Here is a 22,831-nt window from a genome sequence, read left to right on the forward strand (position 1 = left end):
AAGATAGGGTTGCACTACAGAGGGAAACAATTCATTCTCCCTCTCCCTCCCCCTCCCCTTCCTCTCCCCCTCCCCCCTCTCGTTGTTGTTGTTGTTGTGGGGAGGAATTGGTCCTTTGCTTTGGTTTGAGACATGACTTTGTCTATCTCTTGCTCCCTTGTTGGTGGGAGCTCATCATGGAGCCCACAATTGGCCTCAAACTCACAGCAATCCTCCTGTTTTAACCTCTCAAATACCGAGATTATAGATGTGCACACTGCACTTGACCAGGTTTCCTTCCACATGCTTTCTATGTATGTGTGTACTTTGATTCTTTGTCGTTTGTCTGCATTTTTGTCTTGTTTTGTTTGTTTTGTTGTTTGAGACAAGCTCTCACTACTGTGTATTTCTGGCTGGCCTGGAACTTGCTATGTCGACCAGGCTGACATCAAACTCACAAGAGATCTGAATCTGCCTGACTCCAATTCCTGAGTGCTTAAAGGTATGACGACGATGCAGTTTTATAAAAGTTTCCAGGACTTCTTGGGGGGAAATGAACCATTAAAAAAAAGAAGAAGACTTTTCCTAGGCGGCTGCCGAAGATGGCGGAGGGGCAGGTTCTAGTATTGGATGGCTGGAGCCATCTTCTGGTCTGCCTGGCGGCCATTGTGGCCAAGCAGGTACTGCTGGGCCGAAAGGTGGTGGTTGTACGCTGTGAGGGCATCAACATTTCTGGAAATTTCTACAGAAACAAGTTAAAGTATCTGGCCTTTCTCTGAAAGCGGATGAACACCAACCCGTCTCGAGGCCCCTACCACTTCCGAGCCCCAAGCCGCATTTTTTGGCGCACTGTGCGAGGCATGCTGCCTCACAAGACCAAAAGAGGCCAGGCTGCCCTGGAACGCCTCAAGGTGTTGGATGGGATCCCTCCACCCTATGACAAGAAAAAGCGGATGGTGGTCCCTGCTGCCCTCAAGGTTGTGCGGCTGAAGCCTACCAGAAAGTTTGCTTACCTGGGGCGTCTGGCTCATGAGGTCGGGTAGAAGTACCAGGCAGTGACAGCTACTCTGGAGGAGAAACGGAAGGAAAAGGCAAAGATCCATTACCGGAAGAAGAAGCAGCTCTTGAGGCTAAGGAAACAGGCAGAAAAGAATGTGGAGAAGAAAATCTGCAAGTTCACAGAGGTCCTCAAGACCAATGGACTCTTGGTGTGAACCCAATAAAGACTGTTTGTGCCTCATGCCTGCCTGGTCTGCCCTTCCTCCACCGCCGACCAGGGATGTGGGGACCAAAGGGTCCTTAGTCACTGCTCCTGTAGGTAGAGGGTGCATTTAGACAGCTGAGTGAGAGCTCATCACTTGCTTGAGTTTTAGATTAAAGTGATAACCATGGAATGACCTGATCTTCAGTGTTCAAAATGAGTAGCAGGGCTGCCCCACCCACCTGCCCCAATACCATATTCTGAAGCTATGAGAAGTGAGGGCTACCCACCTGGGCTAGGACTTAGAAGTTCACACTGAAGATGATGGCCACATTCAGGTGCTGCCTTTGCTGCTGCCCAACAGACCACAAGGCAATATTTTTCTGGAGGGTTCTATGTGCTAATAAATTATTTGACTTAAAAAAAAAAAAAGAAGAAGAAGAAGAAAAAGAAGATAATGTTCATGTAGGGTGAGCCCTTAGAGATTTCTTTATTTCTTGAAGAAATTCGAGCCTCTGTCTTTGAATAATCTATCAGTTGAAGCAAACAAGTCACAAGAGGGAGTCAGACGTGGTCATTTCAGCGCCATGAGCAGCGTGTGTACTCAACGACAGGGAACAGTATAAACCTGGCGTTCACAGTGCTGGCTTACAAGTGCTTCTAGGCTCCGAGGACTCGCAATATCGACCATAGTAGAATGCTTGCCTATCTTGGAGTCCATCTATACCATCTATACCCCAGCATGGACATGGAATGGACAAATTCGGAAAATTGGTCCTCTTCTCCATGGGGATCTCAAGGCTCAAGCTGCCCTGCTGTGCAGCAAACCCCTTCATTCACTAAGGAACTCTCTGCCCCACCCCCTTTCATAATGACTAAGGAAGATTAGAAATCTCACTCAATGGGTAAAGTGCTTCAACCGCATGAGCATGACCTGAGTGACTAGTCACAAGAACCTAGCTGCTAGACTCGAGCAGCTGAGAGTAGTGTGAAGTCAAATCCAGGCTGTCTTAAGGGTCCCTCTGCTGTGAAGAGACACCATGACCAAAGCAACTCTTATAAAAGATACTTAATTGGGGCTGGCTTACAGGCTCTGGGGTTCAGTCTATTAACGTCATGGCAGGCCTGGCACTGGAGGAACTGAGAGTTCTCCACCTTCATCCACAGGAAGCCAGGAGCAGACTGTCTACCAGGTGACTAGGAAGAGGGTCTCAAAGCCCACCCCCACAGTGACACACTTCCTCCAATAAGGCCACACCCACTCCGGCGAGGCCACACCCACTTCCCACGGTACTCTCATAAACGTTCTGAGGGTTATCCATACTCCCCCTGGGCTGTGGGTGAAGAAGCCGAACTTCAGATGGGAGTCTGGTTGCTTCCCGAAGTTGTGTATCTGCAAGCTTGTATAGCTCAGGCCCAGTGCTCAAAGCCGGCCCTCGTAAGGTCACCAAGAAGTCACCGTGCAGATGGAGCTGGCGGTCCGGTCCGTCTGTGCTGGTTAATAGTGAAGCACTCGTGGTTTTTTTTTTTTTTTTGGTTCTTTTTTTTTCGGAGCTGGGGACCGAACCCAGGGCCTTGCGCTTCCTAGGTAAGCGCTCTACCACTGAGCTAAATCCCCAGCCCCAGCACTCGTGGTTCTTGGGGTGCCTTGTTGTTACCTCTATGTTAACCATGATTTGGGGAATTTTTTTTTATTTTGTGAGTTTCTTGGTTTTGTTTTGGGGTTTTTTTTTGATGACAGGATTTCTTCTCTGTGTAGCCCTGGTTGTCCTGGAACTCTGTAGATCAGGTTGTCCTTGAACTCAAAGATTTGCCCGCCTCTGCTTCCTGAGCGCTGGCGTTGAGGCTGTGTGCCACCACTGCTGGGCATTAACCGTCACGTTTTCACTTCTGCATCTCATAATGTGTTGATAAGGAGCTTCCAGAAACGAAACTAAACTTCCCTTCCACAGTAGTGAATTCCTGAAGAATTAGGAATTACAAGGGCCCATCCAGATGGCACACGAGGAAAAGGTAATTTTTTTAAAAAAAAATCTTATGTCCTTTGTCCTTTCGCCTGCCTGTATGTATGCACAAGGGTGTCAGATACCCCGCAACTAGTGTCACAGAGCTGCCATGTGGGTGCTGGGGATTAAACCAGGAAGAGCAGCCAGTGTTCTTAACCACTGAGCCACATCTCCAGCCCCTGGTAAAGCTGACTCTTGACAAGATAAACAACCAGAGTCTGATCCCTGGAACCTAGGGGGCAGGAGAGAAAACCAAGTCCCAGAAGTTGTCTTCTGACTGCTACCTGTGCTATTTGGCATTTATACACACACACACACACACACACACACACACACACACACACAGAGAGAGAGAGAGAGAGAGATGTTACAAAAATGAATTAGAGCCAGATGGTGGCATACTCCTTTATTCCCAGCAACCAGGAGACAGAGTCAGGTATGGATCTCTGAGTTCGAGGCCAGCCTAGGGAGATAGATGTTTTGGTCAATAAAATACTACCTGCTGCAAAAGCAGGAGGGTCTGAATTTAGAGCCCCAGTGCCCATGTAAAAATGCTGGACATGGTAGCCACCTGTCTGCAGTCCCAGCACTGGTGAGGGAAGGACAGTGGATCCCTCAAGTGCACTGGCCAGCTGAAATGGTAAGTTTGAGGGTCAGCGAAAGACACAGCCCTCACGGGCTACCGAGATGGCTTAGTGGTTGGGCGCACTGACTGCTTTTCTCAAAGGTCCTGAGTTCAATTCCCGGCAACCACATGGTGGCTCACAAGCATCTGTAATGGGATCCGATGCCCTCTTCTGGTGTGTCTGAAGAGAACAACAGTGTAGTCACATACATAATTAATAAACAAATAATTAATAAAAATAATTTAAACAACAACAACAACAACAAAAAGCTACCCACTACAACCAAGACAGGCAAGGGAGGCTCCTTTACTGGGACTTAAACCCAGGCTGGAGGACCTCACCTCTAACTGCAAGGACAGCCGACATAGATAATGGTAGCTGCTCACCGCACCAAGGAAATGACAGACACAACTGAGTAATTGGCTGTCATGGGCACTTGTTTTCCTTTTCTTTATTTGTTCTATTTATTCCTTTGTTGATAGGCTCATCTAGGGACAAAGTCTTACCATGTAGCCCAGGCTGATCTCTAATTCGCTGCAGTCCACTGCCCCAGCCTCATAAAAGCTGAAATCACAAGTGTCTGCCCACAGGCCTGGTGTGTGTTTGTGTGCAAGCATTCCTGCCTTGAGGTCTGCAGGCTGAGGGCCATGACTCAGCTCAGGAACTGTTGAGCCTCTCCTCTTGCTGATGTCATCCTCTTTCACAACCATCCTGGCCTGTGCTTGTTTGGGGCTTTAATGATGAGGCTGAGGCTCACATACTAGGGCCAGTGGACAATGGTCCAGTTAATGCTGCACCACGCTGGGCGTGAGGGTTCATGCCTGTTAATCCTAGCTCACTGGAAGCTAAGCAGGAGCATCTCTCTGAGTCATAGGCCAACCTGAGCTACAGCGTGGGACCTTGTCTTAAAAACCAGCGAGGGCTGGAGAGATGGCTCAGTGGTTAAGAGCACTGACTGCTCCTCCAGAGGTCCTGAGTTCAATTCCCAGCAACCACATGGTGGGTCACAGCCATCTGTAATGGGATCAAATGCCCTCTTCTGGTGTGTCTGAAGAGAGTTACAGTGTACCTATATATATAATAAATAAATAAATCTCTTTAGAAAAGCCAAAAATACAATATATATAGGCTTCGAGAAAATGTGTATGCATGTATGTGCCTGCATGTGTGTGCCTGTATGTGTATGTACATGTGTGTTGTGTGTGTTGTATGTACTTGTTAATATAGATGTGTATGAGTTGCATGCATGTATGTGAGCACGGGTGTGAAGACCCAAGGCTGAAGTCAACTGTCTTTCCTCCCATCTATGGTTTTAAGATTGGCAAAGCTTCCTGGTTTCAAGGACACACACACACACACACACACACACACACACACACACACACACGCCTGTTTCTTCCCAGTCCTCCCCCATTGCTGGCGTGTTATAGACACATGTCTCCACACAGTTTTTTATGCGGGTTCTGGGGATCTGAATTCAGTCAGGTCCTCAGGTTCTAGAGCAGACGCTTTACCAACTGAGATGTCTTCCCCAGCCCCTGGGTACAGCATTTTAAATGATCTCCTCCGTATCTACGTGTAAAGCTCAGAAGAACTCGACCACCGAGTTAAGGAGCAAAGGGAACAGCCATGACATAAAGTCATGTGCCAAGCCTTTTATGCTACTTCAGTCACCCGTCAGACGTTGTCTGGAGGATACAGTGAAAAGCCAGTGTTTTTTAAAGGTCTCCTTCAAGTTCTGAGAAGTATCCTAGGCAACCGTTACCATAACCCCCATCAGAGGTCTTATCTGCTGCAGACCGCTGGAAAATGCATAATGCATGGCCCAGCTGTGGGACCTCCAAAATTAGGAATTTTCAAGTCAAGAACAAATGCTGTGTTTTCGTTCTGACAGGTTGGTATTGACATTGATTCTGGGACCCCACCAAAGACATTTCATGAGACAAGCAAGGATTTTCTAGTCAGCAGCTTTCCCTGCTTCCGTTGGGAGAGTGCATAGCTTGGTTTAATCATGTGGGGCCGGCCGCCTGTGTAAACCTCTCAGCTTTGGGACCTAGTCTATGACTTTATCACAGAATCACTGAAGTATGCTCTCAGTGGGCTTCAAAGTAAGGGCTCAGAGTTTATTTTCTTTCTGTCCCCTTTAAGTAGACAGTGTGCACCATTCTAAACCCACGGTACAGACTTCTAGCTCGAGGGCTGAAGACGTGGCTCTGTTGGTTGAGTGCTTCTCTGGCATACTCAAAACTCTGGGTTCGATCCCCAGCCTTGCATAAACTCGACCTGCAGCACGCACCTGTCTAATTCCAGCTTTCAAGGGAGGAAAAGGTAGAATGATCAGGAGTTCAGAAGTTCAAGGCCATGCCCAGCTACATAGTAATTTCAAGATCAGCTAAGTCACCTGAGACTCTGTTCTATTGTTTTGTTTTACTTGGTTGTTGTTGTTTTGTTTTTACAAAAAAATGAAGGCTGATCAGTGGTGGCATTTACCTTTAATCCCAGCATTCAGGAGGCAGAGGCAGGCAGAACTCTAGGAGTTCGAGGCCAGCCTGGTCTACAGAGTGAATTCCAGAACAGCCAAGACTATACAGAGAAACCCTGTTTCAACCCCCCTCCCCAAATTAATTAATTAATTAAAATTAAATACTGTCTGGGTTTGATGCTGTGTGCCTTTAACCTCAGCATTTGGGGAACAGAGGCAGGAGGATTTCTTTGAGTTAGATGTCAGCCTGAACTACATGGTGAATTCCAGGCTAGTCAAGGCTAAATAATGAGACTCTGTGTCTAAGGAGTCTTCAGGCACAGTTCCACCTGTTTCCACTCATCTAAAACTCTAAAAGCAGGAAACGAATCTTGGATGGTCTGTGTACCTGTCTGTGGTGTGTTTGTATGTGTGTACAGGTGTGCTCTCTCATGCATGGATACCAGAAGTCAATGTCAAGTGTCTCTAAGGTTCTACCGTCGTCGTCGTCGTCCTCATCATCATCATCATCATCATCATCATCATCATCATCATCATCACCACATTTGTCTATTTGTATATATGTGTGTGTGTTGTGGGTACATATGTACCATGGCGTGTGTGGAAGTCAGAAGAGAGCTCATGGGAAGTAATCCTGCCTGTCTACTGTGTGGGTCTCAGGTATTGAACTCAGGCCATAAGGTTTGGCAGAAGGCACGTTTATTCATTGAGTAAACAGTAAGCTATTTTATGGCCTTCTACCTTGTTTTGTTTTTGGTTTTGTTCGTTTGTTTGATTTGTATTTAAGATTTATTCACTTCGGGGCTGGGGATTTAGCTCAGTGGTAGAGCGCTTGCCTAGGAAGCACAAGGCCCTGGGTTCGGTCCCCAGCTCCGAAAAAAAGAACCACAAAAAAAAAAAAAAAAAAAAAAAAAAAAAAAAAAAAGATTTATTCACTTCATGCTGGGCGGGGGTGGAGCACGCCTTTAATCCCAGCACTTGGGAGGCAGAGGTCGATCTCTGTGAGTTTGAAGTCAGCCTGGTCTACAGATCAAGTTCTAGAACAGCCAAAGCTACCCAGAGAAACCCTGTCTCAATAAATAAATAAATAAATAAATAAATAAATAAATAAATAAATAAATAAATAAATAAAACAAAAAGGTTTTATTTTATTTTATGTGCATATGCATTTGCCTGAATGTCTGTTGTACTTGTGTGCCTGGTTCCCATGGAGCCCCTAAGAGAGTGTCCATCACCTGGAACTGAATTCTGAACTGTGAGCTCAACCAGGGTCCTCTGAAAGGACAGCAGGAGTGATTGACTGCTGAGACCTCCCTCTAGCCCCGCCCACCTTGGTTCTGAGTTTCTCCTGAAGCTGCGGCTCACACTGTGGCAGGCTGGGCTGGCCACTGCATCTCTGTAATACGGAAGGCGCTGGGGTTACGTGTGCTAGCATGCCTGGTGTGTTGGGGATCCGTGTCTTCACGCCTGCTCAGCAGACAGTTAACCCACCGAGCCGTGTCTGCAGCTCTGAGCTGTTCTTTAAAGAGCTAAGGATATGGCTTGGCTGTAGAGTACCTGCCTCGCACATACGAGACCCTGAGCCCCAGGACTGAAAAAAAAAAAAAAAAGATTTTTAATATAAAGCTATACCTATTCGTGTTTTTTCCCCTCAGTCACCATCCTGGGTGATTAATGGACCCACGGAAGTCCAGACCCAGTTCCCAGCAATGTTTGCCTTTCTCGTCTTCCCTAAGCAATAAAAATTTTAATGGCACACATAGCCACCCAGAATGGACATGATTTCTGGCTGTCCTTGTCGGGCAAGCGTGGCCAATGGACTAAATTAGAACCAGCAGGACAGATGGATGGGAAATCTCTGTGGCTCACAACCCTTCACTTTGTTCTTTTTCTTTGTTTTGCTGTTGGTCCGTTCCCTCCCCTGCACTGTCCCTCCCCTGCACCCTTACGTTTGGAATCTGACGTCACCGGAAGTACTGATGCCTGAAGGTTTTCCAAAGCAGATCGCTACTGTTCAATTTGTCTGTCTTGCTAAGTATCTGTTATTTGGGGTTTTCTTTCACTCGAGGCCAAGCGAAATCGTTACTAATTCAGTGGCGAATGGTGTAAGCGAAGGGACCAGAGGAGGTGGCCCTTGGTGACAAAATTAGTAGTGGCAAGGCTTAACCGAGACTTCGTCGTATGGGCAATGACTTCACATGATTTTAATAATTTCAGATCATTTCCTCTTCAGATCCTCACGGTAACTACCCGAGTCGGAGAGATGAAGGTAGTACCTTGAGACCTCTAAACTGAAGCCCTCCCTGCTCTGCCCTGTTGGCCTGAGGGCCCGTTTTTTTTGTTTTGTTTTGTTTTGTTTTGTTTTTTAACTATCTTGCCCCAACACCTGGCTCATGAGCCAAGGACAGGCACAGCAGACAATACAGATTTTATCAGTTTTATTTCAAAAGCTTTTTGCAATTATAATTTTCTCTTACATAGCATATATGAACACGCAGGCAAAAGACCGATACATATACACATATGCATGCACATGCACAGGGATATGAGTATACATATATGCATGTTTGCGTGTGCATTAGAAGGTGTCCGATTCCCTGGAAGGGACCGTTAGGAGCCTCCATGTGAGCAAGGAGAAGTGAACTTGAGCCCTCTGGAGGAGCCACAAGTGCACCTAACCACTGAGTCAACTCCCCAGCCTTGATTCTAATTTCTTTACAAGGACAATGACGTCAAAGTTTAGAGAGAGTCTGAGTGATGTCCCTCCACAATTCATGTCTTGAAACTCTCCCCCTTACTAAGTGTGGAGAGAAGGCCTTTTGAAATCGTCGTGGTTAAATGAGAACATCAAAGTGGCACCAGCATCCTTACAAGGACAGAGAGACACCGGGGTTACACATAGAGGGGAGCATGGAGAAGCCCGGGCTGTCTACACTGACCTAGGGCTTCAAGTTTCCAGAGCTGTAATGACATAAAGTTCTGTTCCTTAAGCATTTATTGTGTCAGACACAGTTTGGGTAATTCTACCCAAGACTTAATCCTGACCTCTTCCCTGCTAACACTAGGATCTCAGCCCCAGCAACCACCCTGCTTCCTTGTGGAGTCTGCTGGGATCCTACAGGACACGTGCCAGACTTGAACTGGTTTTGAATTATAGAAAACACCAAACATATACAAAATCCTAAGGCACATGCTACTGTACCTTCATGTACCCTTCACCCAGCTTTATCAGCGATGAACTCGAGGTAACACGCCCACTCCCTGCTTCCCTTTATCCCCAACATTATACCCCCCTCACCCACACACAGGTTCAGTTCTTTATTGGGTATGTTAACAAAAGCAGTTTAGTCAAAAAGACCAAAGCCCATGTCATCTTCCGACTCCTCAGATTCTTCCTTCTTTGTTTCTACTTTCTTCTCCTCAGCTGGGGCAGCAGCAGTGTGGATGGGGCTCCCAATGTTGACAATAGTCAGAGCCTTTGCAAACAAGCCAGGCCAGAAAGGTTCAACACTGACACCAGCTGCTTTAATGAGGGCACTGATCTCATCCTCCGCGACAGTCACCTCGTCATCGTTGAGCAGGATGAGGGCGGAGTAGATGCAGGCGAGCTCGGAGACGGACGCCATGTTGTGGACTCTCGGCACGGTGCTAGTTGTCCAATAAAGTGAGGGCCTCACCCCAATGCAGTCTTAGCTTCCTCGGAAGAACCGAGCACCTTGGCGGCAACTGAGAATAGGGCCCCAACATTATTTTAAAGCCAAAACTCAGACATCCATCCGATGGTTCCATCGGCAAACTCTTGGGCGCGAGTCTCTAAAATACAAGGGATGCTATCAATCTTTGTTTACTTCCGCATTGGTTGGGTTTTTGTCAACTTGACACAAGCAAGAGTCATCTGGGAAGAGGGAATATCAGTGAAGGGACTGTCTCTATCGGGTTGGCCGGGAGGCAACGGTGGGATGTTATCTTGATTGATGGTTGATTCGGAAAAGCCCAGTCGACTGTGGGAGGCAGGTGGTCCAGGGTGCTATAAGAAAGCAGGCTGAGCAAGCATAAGCAGCAGCCCTCCAGCTTTCTGCTTTAGGTCTTGCCTCTAGGTTCCTACCTTGAGTCCCTCCCCAGGACTTCCTTTCCTCATGGAGTGTGACCCGAGAGTTGTAAGCTGAAACAAATCGTTTCTAATCCTAAACTGGTTTTGGTCAGTGTTTATCACTGCGACAAAGAGGCCTAACTAGGACAGTTTGCTTCTTTGGGTTGCTATTGCCTGTGAGGTGGGTGAGAACCTGGCTTTAGGGCCTTCCTCTTGTCTTCAAGAGGGGCTGGGTTCAAGGAAACTGCTCGAATAGAGAGCCCAGCACTCATGAGGGTCATCGCTTGGTTTAGTGTTCTGTAGTTACTGGGTTTAGCGTCTTAGCATTGATTGGACCATGGTAAGGGCTTTGCATTTTCATGTTGGTTTTTCTTTTAATTATATTTTTTTTGTTTCGTGTATGTGTGTGGGGGGGGGGATACATGCCACAGCGTGCATGTAGAAGTCAGGGGACACCTTGTGAGAACCGATTCTCTCTTTCCACCATGTGGGGCTCAGGAACTTAGTCAAACCCTTTTACCTGCCGAGCCTGAGCCACCTCCCCAGTTCTTTATTTCCATCCTGCCCTGGAACTTAAAAAATTATGTCTGGTTCTGGCTGCAGCTACCAATGCAGTAAACAGATAACAATTAAGGAGACTGCTGTGCCAGGCTCTCTCTGTAAAGAAATTAGCACACTCTAGGACTTTAACCTGAACTGCTCATTTTCTCAGCAGTCCCCGGCCCAGGGGTGACACCATCATCCTTCCAAATGGGTCAATCTAAACACAGGAGTCAGACTGGGGATGTCGCTCAGCACATGAGCATATGTGCCTTGCATGCATGGAACCCTGGGTTCTTCTATCCCAGCACCATGTGAACAGCTGCAATCATGCCCACCTGAAATCCCAGCTTTAGGGAGGTAGAGTCAGGGGAATCTGAAGATCAAGGCCAACTTCTGCCTGCGACTCAGTTAGTTCAGGGCCAGCCTGGGATACATTAGATTCTGTCTCAAAATGAATGATTTAATATATAAAGCCTGGGGGCTGGAGAGACAGCTCAGCGGTTAAGAACACTGACTGCGGGCTGGAGAGATGGCACAGTGGTTAAGAGCACCCGACTGCTCTTCCAGAGGTCATGAGCTCAATTCCCAGCAACCACATGGTGGCTCACAACCATCTGTAAAGAGATCCGATTCCCTCTTCTGGTGTATCTGAAGACAGCTACAGTGTACTTATATATAATAAATGAATAAATCTAAAAAAAAAAAAAAAAAAAAAAAAAACACTGACTGCTTTCCCAGAGGTCCTGAGTTCAATTCCCAGCAACAGGGTTACATGGTGGCTCACAACCATCTGTAATGGGATCTGATGCTCTCTTCTGGTTTGTCTGAAGACAGTGACAGTGTACTCACATATATGAAATTAATTAATAAATTTTAACACACACACACACACAAACATAAAATAAAATAAAAAACTGGTCTCTTTTTGTTTCCTCCCTCCCCTTCAGTCTCTCCCACAACCCCACCACACAAGTGACCACCACATCCTGCCAACTTCTGTATAAGAAGAACAGGGAAGGGAAGCTGGTTTTGAGCGGTCTTTGCAGGACAAGCTTTCTTTTTGGGGTGTAGCTTCCCCCAGGTACTGGTGGCTTATTTGGGAGGTGACTGCAGGAAGCTCTGTGAGTGAATGAGGAAGTAGGACAGGGGAACGTGACAGAGACACCGGCGTGGGCTCCTGATGGCTTTATTCCTTTACACAACCTGGGGGGAGGGGTCAGCCTGAAGAGTGCCTCCTGAGAGACTATAGAGGACTCACAGAGAATTGTCCCCTGGAAGGAGAGGAAGCTAGAGGATGTATCCACCCATTCCTGAGTCCTGTTGTTTGGGTTATTGGGGGTTTGGCTGGGTGGTGTTACAGACTCACAACTGTTAAGTGCACATCCTACCCCTGGGATACCCCACCAGTTAGTTCCCTGGAGCCTGTGTATTCGTGTTGGTCCAGGGTGCTTACCTCTGCCGCTTTACCATCTGTGTGCATGGGTAGGGAAGCATAGATCTGCGGCCAAGGAAGGGTTAGGAGGCAAAAGGCCTGAGGCCAGAAGCCATAGTGAGGCTGGTACAGTAGCTCAGTGGGTAGAGTTAATTGCCCATCACTCATGAAGCCCTGGATTTGACTCCTGGATCCCATAAACTGGATGTAGTGGTGTCGGTATGATGCCAGCATTTGTAAAATGGAGGCAAGGGGATTATCCTTGGCTACCTAGCAAATTAGAGGATAGCTCCGGCTCCGTGACACCCTATCTCCAAAGCCCAAATCAAAGCAGAACAAAGGAAGGTGTTGCTCACAGGGGAAATGTCCCTCAGCTTCTGAGGGCTGAAGAGCTATGAGAGGTCCAGCACATTCTACAGAAACATGGATGTCGAATATCAGACGGCCCCACTCTCTCCCCCTTTCTGACGATTTAAAGGCGTCACTGTTTCTGTTTCCTCACTGCCAGCGTCCCAGGCAGAGCCAGCAGGCCTCCTCCACTTGGTTCTTTCCTCTTTAACCACATTTGTCTCTTGTCAGCCCCCGATGGCGGGATGGAGGTGGCAAGGACATTTCCGTTCTTTCTTTTGACAATGTTTTGACGACAGTAAGGTGGACGTTTGGACGTCCACAGGGAGATTGTCGTTTGGAACTGGTGAATATTTCCCTATCTAGAAAAGGGCCTGTTGTGTTTATGCCCAGGAAATTCCTTCACTTGTCAAAAACACCCTTAAGGTTTTGGTGGGACAATCCAGAGGAAACAGCAACGCTCTTTACTCCTTTGTCTGGCTAAAGATTTCTGGGCCATGTCGGTATCCATTTCCTTTGGTAAGAGTGGGTCTTAAGTTTTATTAAATTTACTCACATTCAAAGCACACTCTCATTGCTGACAGGTATATGCTACATTTACCAGAAAGTAGGAACACAAGGGGCTTCTGTGGGGTTTCTTTAAGTGGTAGTTCTGTGGTCAGTTTGGTTGGAAGACAATGTCCCATTCTGCTTCTCTCTTCTGTATTTGTTTATTCATTGAGACAGGGTCTGTCTATTATGTAGCTCTGGCTGACCAGGCTGGCCCGAAGCTCACAGAGATTCACATGCCTCTCTGATCCTGGGTTCTGGGATTGAAAGCATGTTTCTGACTTTAAATTTTTCTCAGTATATCTATTTGTTGTATTTATTTGTATTTGTGCCCCCGTAGTGGGGACGGGGGATATATCAGAGGACATCTTTGGAAAGTCGTTGTCTCTTACTTTGTGGTTTCATTCGGGTTAGTGTAAAGGCCAAGCCAAGGTTTTGTTTGTTATGCAGTGACAGGGACTGAATCTGGGGCCTCAAGGAAAAAGGAAGGGCTTTCACACAGACACATCTTTCTCTCTGCATGTAGGTACCTGTGGAGGCCAGAAGAGGGCAGCAGATCCCCGGAAGCGGGAGTTCCAGAGGCTCGTGAGCTGTTCATGTAGGCGCTGGGAACCAAACTCTGGTCTTCTTCCAGAGCAGCTGATACTCTGATCGCCAAGCCATCTCTCTGGCCCTGTGCATCTTCTCCTCCTCCGCACCCTCCCTGGAGCTGAGGACCGAAACCAGGGTCTTGCACTTGCTAGGCAAGCGCTCTACCACGGAGCTAAATCCCCCAACCCCCCTGTGCTTCTTTTTTGATTGAAATCTCTAAGAGTTTTGTCAGACAGCAGAGCAGCAGTGACAGTGGAGCAGAAACATAAAGCTTCAAGGCAGGCACTACTACCGAGCTCAGAAAACACCCACAGGGCCTAAGCTACCGTTCCTGTCCTCTGCGAGTGTGGCTCAGACCTGAGGTCATTCATGCCGGTTTTGACCGAGCTGAAACGTATTGGGTTTACTTTACAGTCGCTGTGGAGAGTCGGGTGGGTTGTGTGCACGCACAGAGAATTCGCACTTTCATCTGACGGCTTTCTAATGAGCAATATAAATGTCACCTCACAACAAGAAATTGAACGCATCTCATTTCTGGGATGTTGCTGAATTTTTTGCCTGGTTAAATTCAATTTTCAGCTGTATAACTCAGGACACTACTAAGAGACCTATATTCTACGACGTATTGGGCAAGACAGGTGTGTAAAATATTCGACCATGCATTAACATTTTTTATTATATTTATTCATTTATTTCCCTCCTGGGGTGCCACTGTGTGTGTGTGTGTGCGTGTGTGAATGTGTGTATGCCTGTGCGTGTGCCTGCGTGTTTGTGTGCGTGTGTGAGAGAGAGAGAATGTGTGTGTGTGTATGAGAGAGAGAGAATGTGTGTGTTTGTGTGCGTGTGTGCATGCGTGTGTGCGTGCATGTGTGTGAATGTGTGTGTGTATGAGAGAGAAAGAGAGAGAATGTGTGTGTGCATGTGTGTATGAGAGAGAGAGAGAATGTGTGTGTGTGCATGTTCATGTGCCTGTGTGTGTGTGAGAATGTGTGTGTGCCTGTGTGTTGTTTGTGTGTGTATGAGAGAGAGAGAATGTGTGCGTGCATGTTCATGTGCCTATGTGTGTGTGTGTATGTGTGAGAATATGTGTGTGCCTGTGTGTGTGTGTGTGAGAATGTGTGTGTGTCTGTGCATGTGCCTGTGTGTTTGTGTGTGTGTGTTCGTGTGTGTGTGTGTGTTTGTGTGTGTGTGTTCGTGTGTGTGTAGGTCAGAAGACAACCTGAGGAAACCAGTTCTCTCCTCCACCATGTGGATTCTGGGGATCAAATTCAGCTCTCAGGACTTGGCAACAGATGCCTTTATACACTGAGCCATCTCACTGGCCTCTTCAAACATTTTACAGTCGTGTGTCTGGGGGATCCAATGAGCACACGGAGAGACATCAGTTCCAGAGTTTCAAAGACAGTTGCACACCAGACAACACAACCCATTCCAGTGTTGGGAACAGCTGCAGCGTCAGACACCTACGTAACACCTACTCAGTGTCCACTCCTACCTTGGCTAGTGAGTCAGATCCAGGACCAAGTTGACAACAATCCCACTAACCAAGTTTCCAATTCGATTCTCTCAGAGATGCGGTTGACCCTCCGACAGCTCAGAACCCTGAGAAGTGAGCGGAAACTTCAGGACGTTTCTAGGAAAGTTCTTCATTTCCTGACGAAAGGGGACAACTGTCACTCCATACTCTCCTCTTTGTGATGTCTCATTGCCTGCTCACTAGTGTGCATTACACTGTGGCTGACCTGACGTGAGAAATTGAGAGGGGCTAGAATTACCTAACCCTGTAAACATTCCAGACACTGTCATAGACTTTAATGTCACCTGCTTTAAAATAGCTCCAGGCATTTTTGCAAGAGGTTCACCAGAGACTCAGCCACATGGGCAGGGCTTCTGTGTTTCCGAGGGACTGCAAACCTCTGAACTGGTCTAGTGGGCCTCCTGAACCCCTTTTGAACCAGACCCTGTCATCTAAGACAGGAAGAACAGGCAAACACATAGGGTTAAAAGAGAAAAAAAAATTTTTTTCTCTAGGGTTTTTAAGCCAAATCCTGAGGTTAAGACTTGTTAGAGGGGCCCACCTGCTCTCCCTTTAAGTAGATAAAAGACTCCATCCACTATTACCCCTCCTACTCCCCCCACCCCAAACCCTATAATTAAAAAGGCTCTTTTCAGGCGGGGATACAATTCAAGCACCATCATTATGAAAACCCTGCCTGGTTTCTGTGGTTACTGACAACCCCCTTTGTGTAGATCTCATTAAATCAAACCAAGGATTCCTGATTTGGGGGTGTGTGTGCGTGATAATTTCCAGGAAGAAAAAGCTCTGTTGATCGAAGAAATAATGTTGCAAATACAGGTATGACACCACTTTGTATTAGAAAGTAATATTATTTCTCTTCCTGGAGCTGCTAGCAAATCAACCATGAGAAATGGATAATGGTTTTTGTCACCATGCCCTTTCTCTGTCCCGGCCATATTCTCTGTCACCATTGAAAGGGAGACACATGGCTTTCTCTGAAAAGCTATATATTTTTTTTTTTGTCAGACCTTTACGGAGACAAATGGAACTCTATTTTCATCCTATACATCTTGGGTTGTTAGGAATAATCTACTTCCCATAGATAGAGAAAATGATTCTTAGTCAAGCCGTAACCAATAGCAGGTTTTCCTTAAACCTTGGAAAGTAAAATGTGGCCGGTAAATGGGGTCCAGAAGGTAAAGGCTCTTAACTGGATGAGCTGAATCCTAGCCCTGGTACTCACACGGTGGAGGGAGAGAACTGTCCTCTAGTTGTGCACTGTACACACACACACACACACACACACACACACACACACACACACACACACAGAGGGAGGGGGGAGAGAGAGAGGGGAGGGAGGAGAGAGGGAGGGAGGAAGGGAGGGAAGGAGGGAGGGAGGGAGAGAGAGAGAGAGAGAGAGAGAGAGAGAGAGAGAGGTATTAATGCACGCACTTGCACAAAATAAAATGTAATGTGAACTTTTAAATTGACATAACAGTGAGATTAATCTTGGGCTAGCCGCTAGGATATTTTCCCCATCTTAAATTTTGCCATTTTTAAATTCCTTGTGTTGTTTTTCTTGTCTCTGAGACTAAGCACCCGGCAGAAGAGCTTAAGCGAGGAACAGTTTATTTCGGCTCATGGTTCAGGAGAAGCAGTCTGCTCTGTTTCAGGAAGGGAGCGAGGCGCTGGGACTGTGCCATCCTTTGGCAGCAGAGCTCAGGGAACAGATTGTTTATGTATTGGTGCTACAGACAGGATACAGAAAGCTCAAACTGAAACTGCAGTCAGATACAATTTAACGGATGAGACCTGCCCCCTGGGCGATCTAGGTAGGTCCAGTGTTCCCGTTTCCATGACCATCCAAAGCGCTGCCGCCAGCTTGGGACCATCTTGTGAAGTATGTGCCACATTCAAACAAAAAGCTAGTGGTGCTGGTGGCACACACTTTTAATCCCAGTACTTGGGAGACGGAGGCTGTTGGATCTTTGTGAGTTCGAGGCCAGCCTGGTCCACAAAGTAGCCAGGGCTACACAGAGTAATCCTCTTCCAAACAAACAAACAAAACAAACAAACAAACAAACCAACAAGAACAAACAAAAAGCTGGACCTGACATGGTGGTGTATGCCTTTAAACACAGCACTCTGGGGTAGAAGCCAGAGGATCTCTGTGAGTTCACCGCCATCCTGTTTTGCCCATTGAGCTTCCAGACAGCCTGGACAACATAGAGAGACGGTCTCAAAAAACCAAACCAAACCAACAACCAACAACCAAAAAAGCAAAAACAAAACAAAACAACAACAAAGCCCATAAAAGTCCCTGTACAAAGTCTTCTCTTCTCCCCTTATTTAGTTAACTAGAAGATATAATGGCTTCCGACCTTTCCTTACCATAAAATTCCCAAATGTTCTCCGGGACCATTCTGCCTGCTTCTGGCAGAGCATGCTGCTTTGAGCCAATCTGAGCATTCTGGTCTCTTTGAGTCTTTGCTCTCTTGAATCAGGGCTCTTTCTCGCTGGAAAAATCCTGTTTGGGGATGATGGGTGGGGCTGGGAACAGAGCTCAGGGGTAGAGCATTTGCCTACTGTCAGTGAGACCCTGAATTTGGTCCCCAAGCCCTGAGGCCGAGGCTGAGGGGATGCCAGGTATGATGATGGTTTTCATCCACGATCATTTTAGCACTTGGGAAGCTGAGGCAGGAGGATTGCAAAGAGTTCAAGACCGGCTTGGGGTACACAGTGAGTTTCATTGGCTACAGGGTAAAACACTATAACACACACACACACACACACACTCACAGACACACACACACTCACACAAGCAGACACACACACACATACACACACACTCAAAGACACACACACTCACAGACACACACACTCACACACGCAGACACACACACACTCACACTCAGACACACACACACTCAAAGACACACACTCACAGACACACACTCAAAGACACACACTCACAGACACACACACACTCAAAGACACACTCACAGACACACACACTCACACAAGCAGACACACACACATACACACACACACTCAAAGACACACACACAGACACATACTCACACACAGACACACACACTCACAGACACACACACACTCACACACTCACAGACACACACAGACACACACACATACACACACACTCACAGACACACACACTCACAGACACACACACACTCACACACTCACAGACACACACAGACACACACACATACACACTCACAGACACACACACATACACACACACTCACAGACACACACACAGACACACACACTCACACACAGACACACACACACTCAGACACACACACACACACACACACACAAAGTGTGCATATTTTACTGAGCACATTATTACAGAACCCTGTTTCCTGTCAGGACACGGTCCTCTGTGCGAGAATTCTGAGCTTGTGAGGAACTCCAAGTAAACCAGACGATACTCTTGCCACCTCTTCTCCTACACAACATGGGTTTGCTCTCTCTCGGCTGTGCTTTCACACCCCTCCCGGGTATAACAGACAGGAGTGGATATCCTTCAGATCACCCATCACCTTCCCCGTTTTTTATTCAGAATGTTTTTTCCAAGCACAGTTGTCCTCACGTGCTCGCCTAAACTCACATGACCTTGCCCTTGTGACTGTATAACATGAACTTAAGTGAACTTTGCTCACATGGCCTTGCCTAACCCTCAGAACACCCTTGGAGCATAAATGACCTGATGCCCTCCATAAAGATAACTATTGCATTAGACTTTAATATGACTCATTTTTTAAGCTCCACTCTTCCAGGTTCATGCCACCAACAGACCAGTAACAGATTCCCTATCTATCTGTTTATTTATATTTATTTAATTCTGTTTGTCTGAGTTTTTGCCTGCTGTGTATGTTGGTAAACCGTATACTATGCAGGATCCAGGTAGCCAGAAGGGGCATCAGATCCCCTTGGAAGCGGCTTTATAGAGAGTTGTGAGCTGCCAGGTAGGTAGGTAGGTGCTGAGAACAGAACCTAGCTCGCCTGCCGGGGCCAAAACTGCGCTTAAAAGCTGAGCCATGTCTCAGGCTGACTGGAACTCACTGTGTAGTCCTGGCTAGATTGGAATCTGCAACTATGGCTGGAAGGACAAATGCAGGCCAGCGTGCGTACAGCTTGCTGCTTCCCTGGTCTTTCCTGGGAAGTATGTTGCAATGTGTCCTGTTTCTAGGTGGCCCACAACCCTAGCACCACACTTAGCCTAAATGCCCTGTGGTGGACACAGCCTCACACTCCATCATAGGGAGAGTCTAGGAGTACAAAGCCAAGAGTATGGACCAGAGCTGCACACCCACCCTTCTAGGACTTGGGAGGCTAAGGCCAGACTTGGGAACTAGAGATCAGCACGAACTGACACAGTGAGACACTGCCTTTTAAGAAGGAAAAATGAGCCAGGTGGTGGTGGCATAGGCCTTACTTAGATAGAGGCCAGCCTGGTCTACAAAGTAGTTGCTGGGAACTGAACTCAGGACCTCTGGAAGAACAGCCAGTGCTCTTAACCACCGAGCCATCTCTCCAGCCCTACAGAGTGAGTTCTAAGATAGTCAGGGTTACACGGAAAAACCTTACCTCGAAAAACATAAATAGATAGATAGGTAGATAGATAGATAGATAGATAGATAGATAGATAGATAGATAGATAGATAGATAGATCTCTTTTTAAAGCATCCCCCAACACTTGTGAGGCCGAGGCAGGTGGATCTCTGTAATTTTGTGACCAGTCTGCTCTAGAAAATGCACGTCCAAGCTGAACCTTGAACCTTATGCTAAGACTGTCTCAAAAATGAAATAAAGTAAAAGTACACACACACACACACACACACACACACACACACACACACACACACAAAACTAGATGCCTGAGAATCTGCAGCTGTTGAAACCTGATCGTTTATACTTTGCAGAAGGCTAGCCTCCTGGGAGAGTCATCTTCTAACAGATAAATAAAGCAAGCTTTTAACTCATGAACCAGAAATATCTTCTCCCTGAATAAGAGGGTGAAGACCTAGGAAGACATTTGGAAGCTTAGGACTGGAGGGGGAGAGCCTGTAGGACAAAGGGAGGGGGAGCGGAGGGGGAGCGGAGGGGGACCAGAGCAGGGTTGCAGGAGCACATCCTCCTGTGAGACTGTTGGTGATTAGCCCAGGAGCAATGAATATTTATGAGGGAGGCACTGATTATTTTTCAAGGCTTCATTTGAATAATCATGAATATGTCTCCATGCATTTGCACCTGACAGGATGGTTTTGTCTTTAAAGAGCCAGGGAGAGAGAAGGAGCAGGGAGACCGAGAGAATGCAGTGGGATCACGACCCCGCTAGACACCTTTATCTAGTCCTGCCCTCAAGTAGGCAGAAAAAAAAAATATCTAAAATCCCATGCTCGGTGTCAAATGATGCATAAGTGGGAACTGAGGTTCCTTCTGCACCTCTTCTGCCCTGGAAGACAAGGGCACCGAGATGCTGAGTCTTCCAATTCAGTCATTATGGTTTCCAAGCTGATGAGACATATGAATTTCAAGGATGCTACACGCCTTTTCCAAGGTCACAAGGCTATGTGATGTGAGGCAAGGCCACTGCTCAGGTCTCTTCCAAGGGACTGGGTTGAGCATGTCCCCTCTGCTGTGGGTCAATGCTGGCCTTTGTCCAGGCTCCTGTCACAATTAGTAACGTGCTGCCTGCCCCTGGCACACTCAATAGTAGAACTGAGGTTTGTTCAGTGGTTTGAGGAAAGAACCATTTATTCCTTTCACCCTCCGTCCTCTATTTAGCTTACTTGTAGCTGTCTGTGTACAAAACAGTCGACAAAAGCAGCTTACATAAGAAGACATGACGACAGGACCAGGAGGCAGTTAGTCTCATTGTATCCGAAGTTGAGAAGCAGAGCGAGGTGAGTGCTACTGTTGAGCTGGCTTTCCTCCTCTTTATTCAGTCTGTGAGGCGTCCCCCCCCCCCCCCCCCTGAGAGGGGACCATTCACATTCAGGGCACATCTTCCCTAGGCACGTTCTGGAAACAGAGATATAGCCGGAAATGGGTTACCCTCGTCATTCTGTATCCTATCAAGTTGTCAATCAGGATTAAGGATCTCAGGTACCAATGAGGGGTGATAGATGTTTTGAAAGGATCGATGCCAGGAGGGCAGGGTAACGTAGTCAAGGAAGGCGGGAGATGGGAGCATGACTGTGTTTCCCGTGTGAGCTGTTCCGTGGGAGGGAGCAGCTGAGGGCAGAGGAGGAGAACTTCAGTCTGTACGTACTGTAAAGGAAGGCAGTTGAGAAACCATCCCACAAAAAGCATAAGCCAGAAGGAAACCAACTTAGTTATTTTCTACGCAACATCCGGGCATTATTTTTTTGGGGTGGGGGCATGCCCAGACAAGGCGAGACTGTCTAGCCAGTGTGAATCCAAACCCTGTTCTAGCCTTTCTTGGAGCTGCTGATGTTGGGCAAGCCCAGGAGCCTTCCAGGGCTCTCAACCCCATCCCGCGCTAGGCTGAAAGGCAAGGAGGGGTGTAGGCTAAGGCCTAGGGCAGATGCTGCACAACACGTGGGAGCTATTATTAGGCAATCCCTATGGGCGGATGAGAATGGTAATGGACCTGCCCGCTCTACCGGAACTGAAGTGGGGGAGGCAGGCGAGTGAGTCAGCTGTCTTTGCATCCTTCCTGTGTCAGGCCACACCTGCCACAGCAGCCAGCCGGGGGCCCCTCCTGCCTGGGAAAGTTCTACTTAGCAAAATTCCAACCCTGAGTTTGTTAACCCATCCCCCTCTTCTGATTTGCCAGTCCTTACTGTGGCTATGGTGATACCTTCAATTACATCACTTGTCTACTTTTACTCGGCCAATGGGCTTTGTCTTTTAAGGGAACTTTGGCTTTCATGGGCCTCGCACGCACACTAAGTGGTTTTTGTGTTTAGCAATTCACCCGCAAGGAGCCAAATTTCCAACCTTGTCTCTGAGTGTGTTCCTTTGTGGGTATCTCAGTCTAGATGACCCTAATCTTGGATCATCTGGCGTTCAGGGTATTTGAGGGTTTGATCTTAGGTCAATTTGTTTTCACCTGAAAAAAGTTGTATCTCGTCTTTCTGAACTATGAACTGTGTGCTTAGTGCATCAACGTAAGAGTTCACAAGATGCTGACCATGGTGGTGTGTGCCTTTAATCCCAGCATTTGACAGGCAAGACAGATCTCTGTGAGGTTTGAGGCCAGCCTGGTCAACATAGTGAGTTCCAGGACAGCCAGAATTACATAGCGAGGCTCTGTCTCAAACAAACAAACAAACAAACAAACAAACAAACAAACAAACAAACAAACAGAGTCCATGAAACACTCCTGGAAGAAGTGAGTGAAGCCCCCTGGAGAGCACCACTGTGCATCCTTGAGCACCACAGTGAATACTGGATCATAAGACCT

The 22,831-nt window shown here is 47.2% G+C and overlaps 1 protein-coding gene and 1 pseudogene across 1 annotated transcript; one reads left to right on the forward strand and one right to left on the reverse strand.

Annotated features, from left to right (window-relative positions):
- Positions 1-553: 553 nt before the first annotated feature.
- Positions 554-1,219, forward strand: Rpl13a-ps6 (ribosomal protein L13A, pseudogene 6; annotated as a pseudogene).
- A 7,498-nt stretch (positions 1,220-8,717) lies between these two features.
- Positions 8,718-11,638, reverse strand: LOC120098252 (60S acidic ribosomal protein P1-like). Its single transcript, XM_039097339.2, has one exon. It carries the CDS (start codon positions 9,918-9,920, stop codon positions 9,639-9,641), a length of 282 nt encoding a protein of 93 aa, XP_038953267.1. The 5' UTR covers positions 9,921-11,638; the 3' UTR covers positions 8,718-9,638.
- Positions 11,639-22,831: the final 11,193 nt, after the last annotated feature.

Source organism: Rattus norvegicus, chromosome 18, assembly GCF_036323735.1.
Source record: "Rattus norvegicus strain BN/NHsdMcwi chromosome 18, GRCr8, whole genome shotgun sequence".
Classification (NCBI taxonomy): Eukaryota; Metazoa; Chordata; class Mammalia; order Rodentia; family Muridae; genus Rattus; species Rattus norvegicus.

What these genes read in the sequence shown, in the direction of transcription:
- LOC120098252 (XM_039097339.2), bottom strand. Translation starts at nt 9,920, where the DNA reads ATGGCGTCCGTCTCCGAGCTCGCCTGCATCTACTCCGCCCTCATCCTG.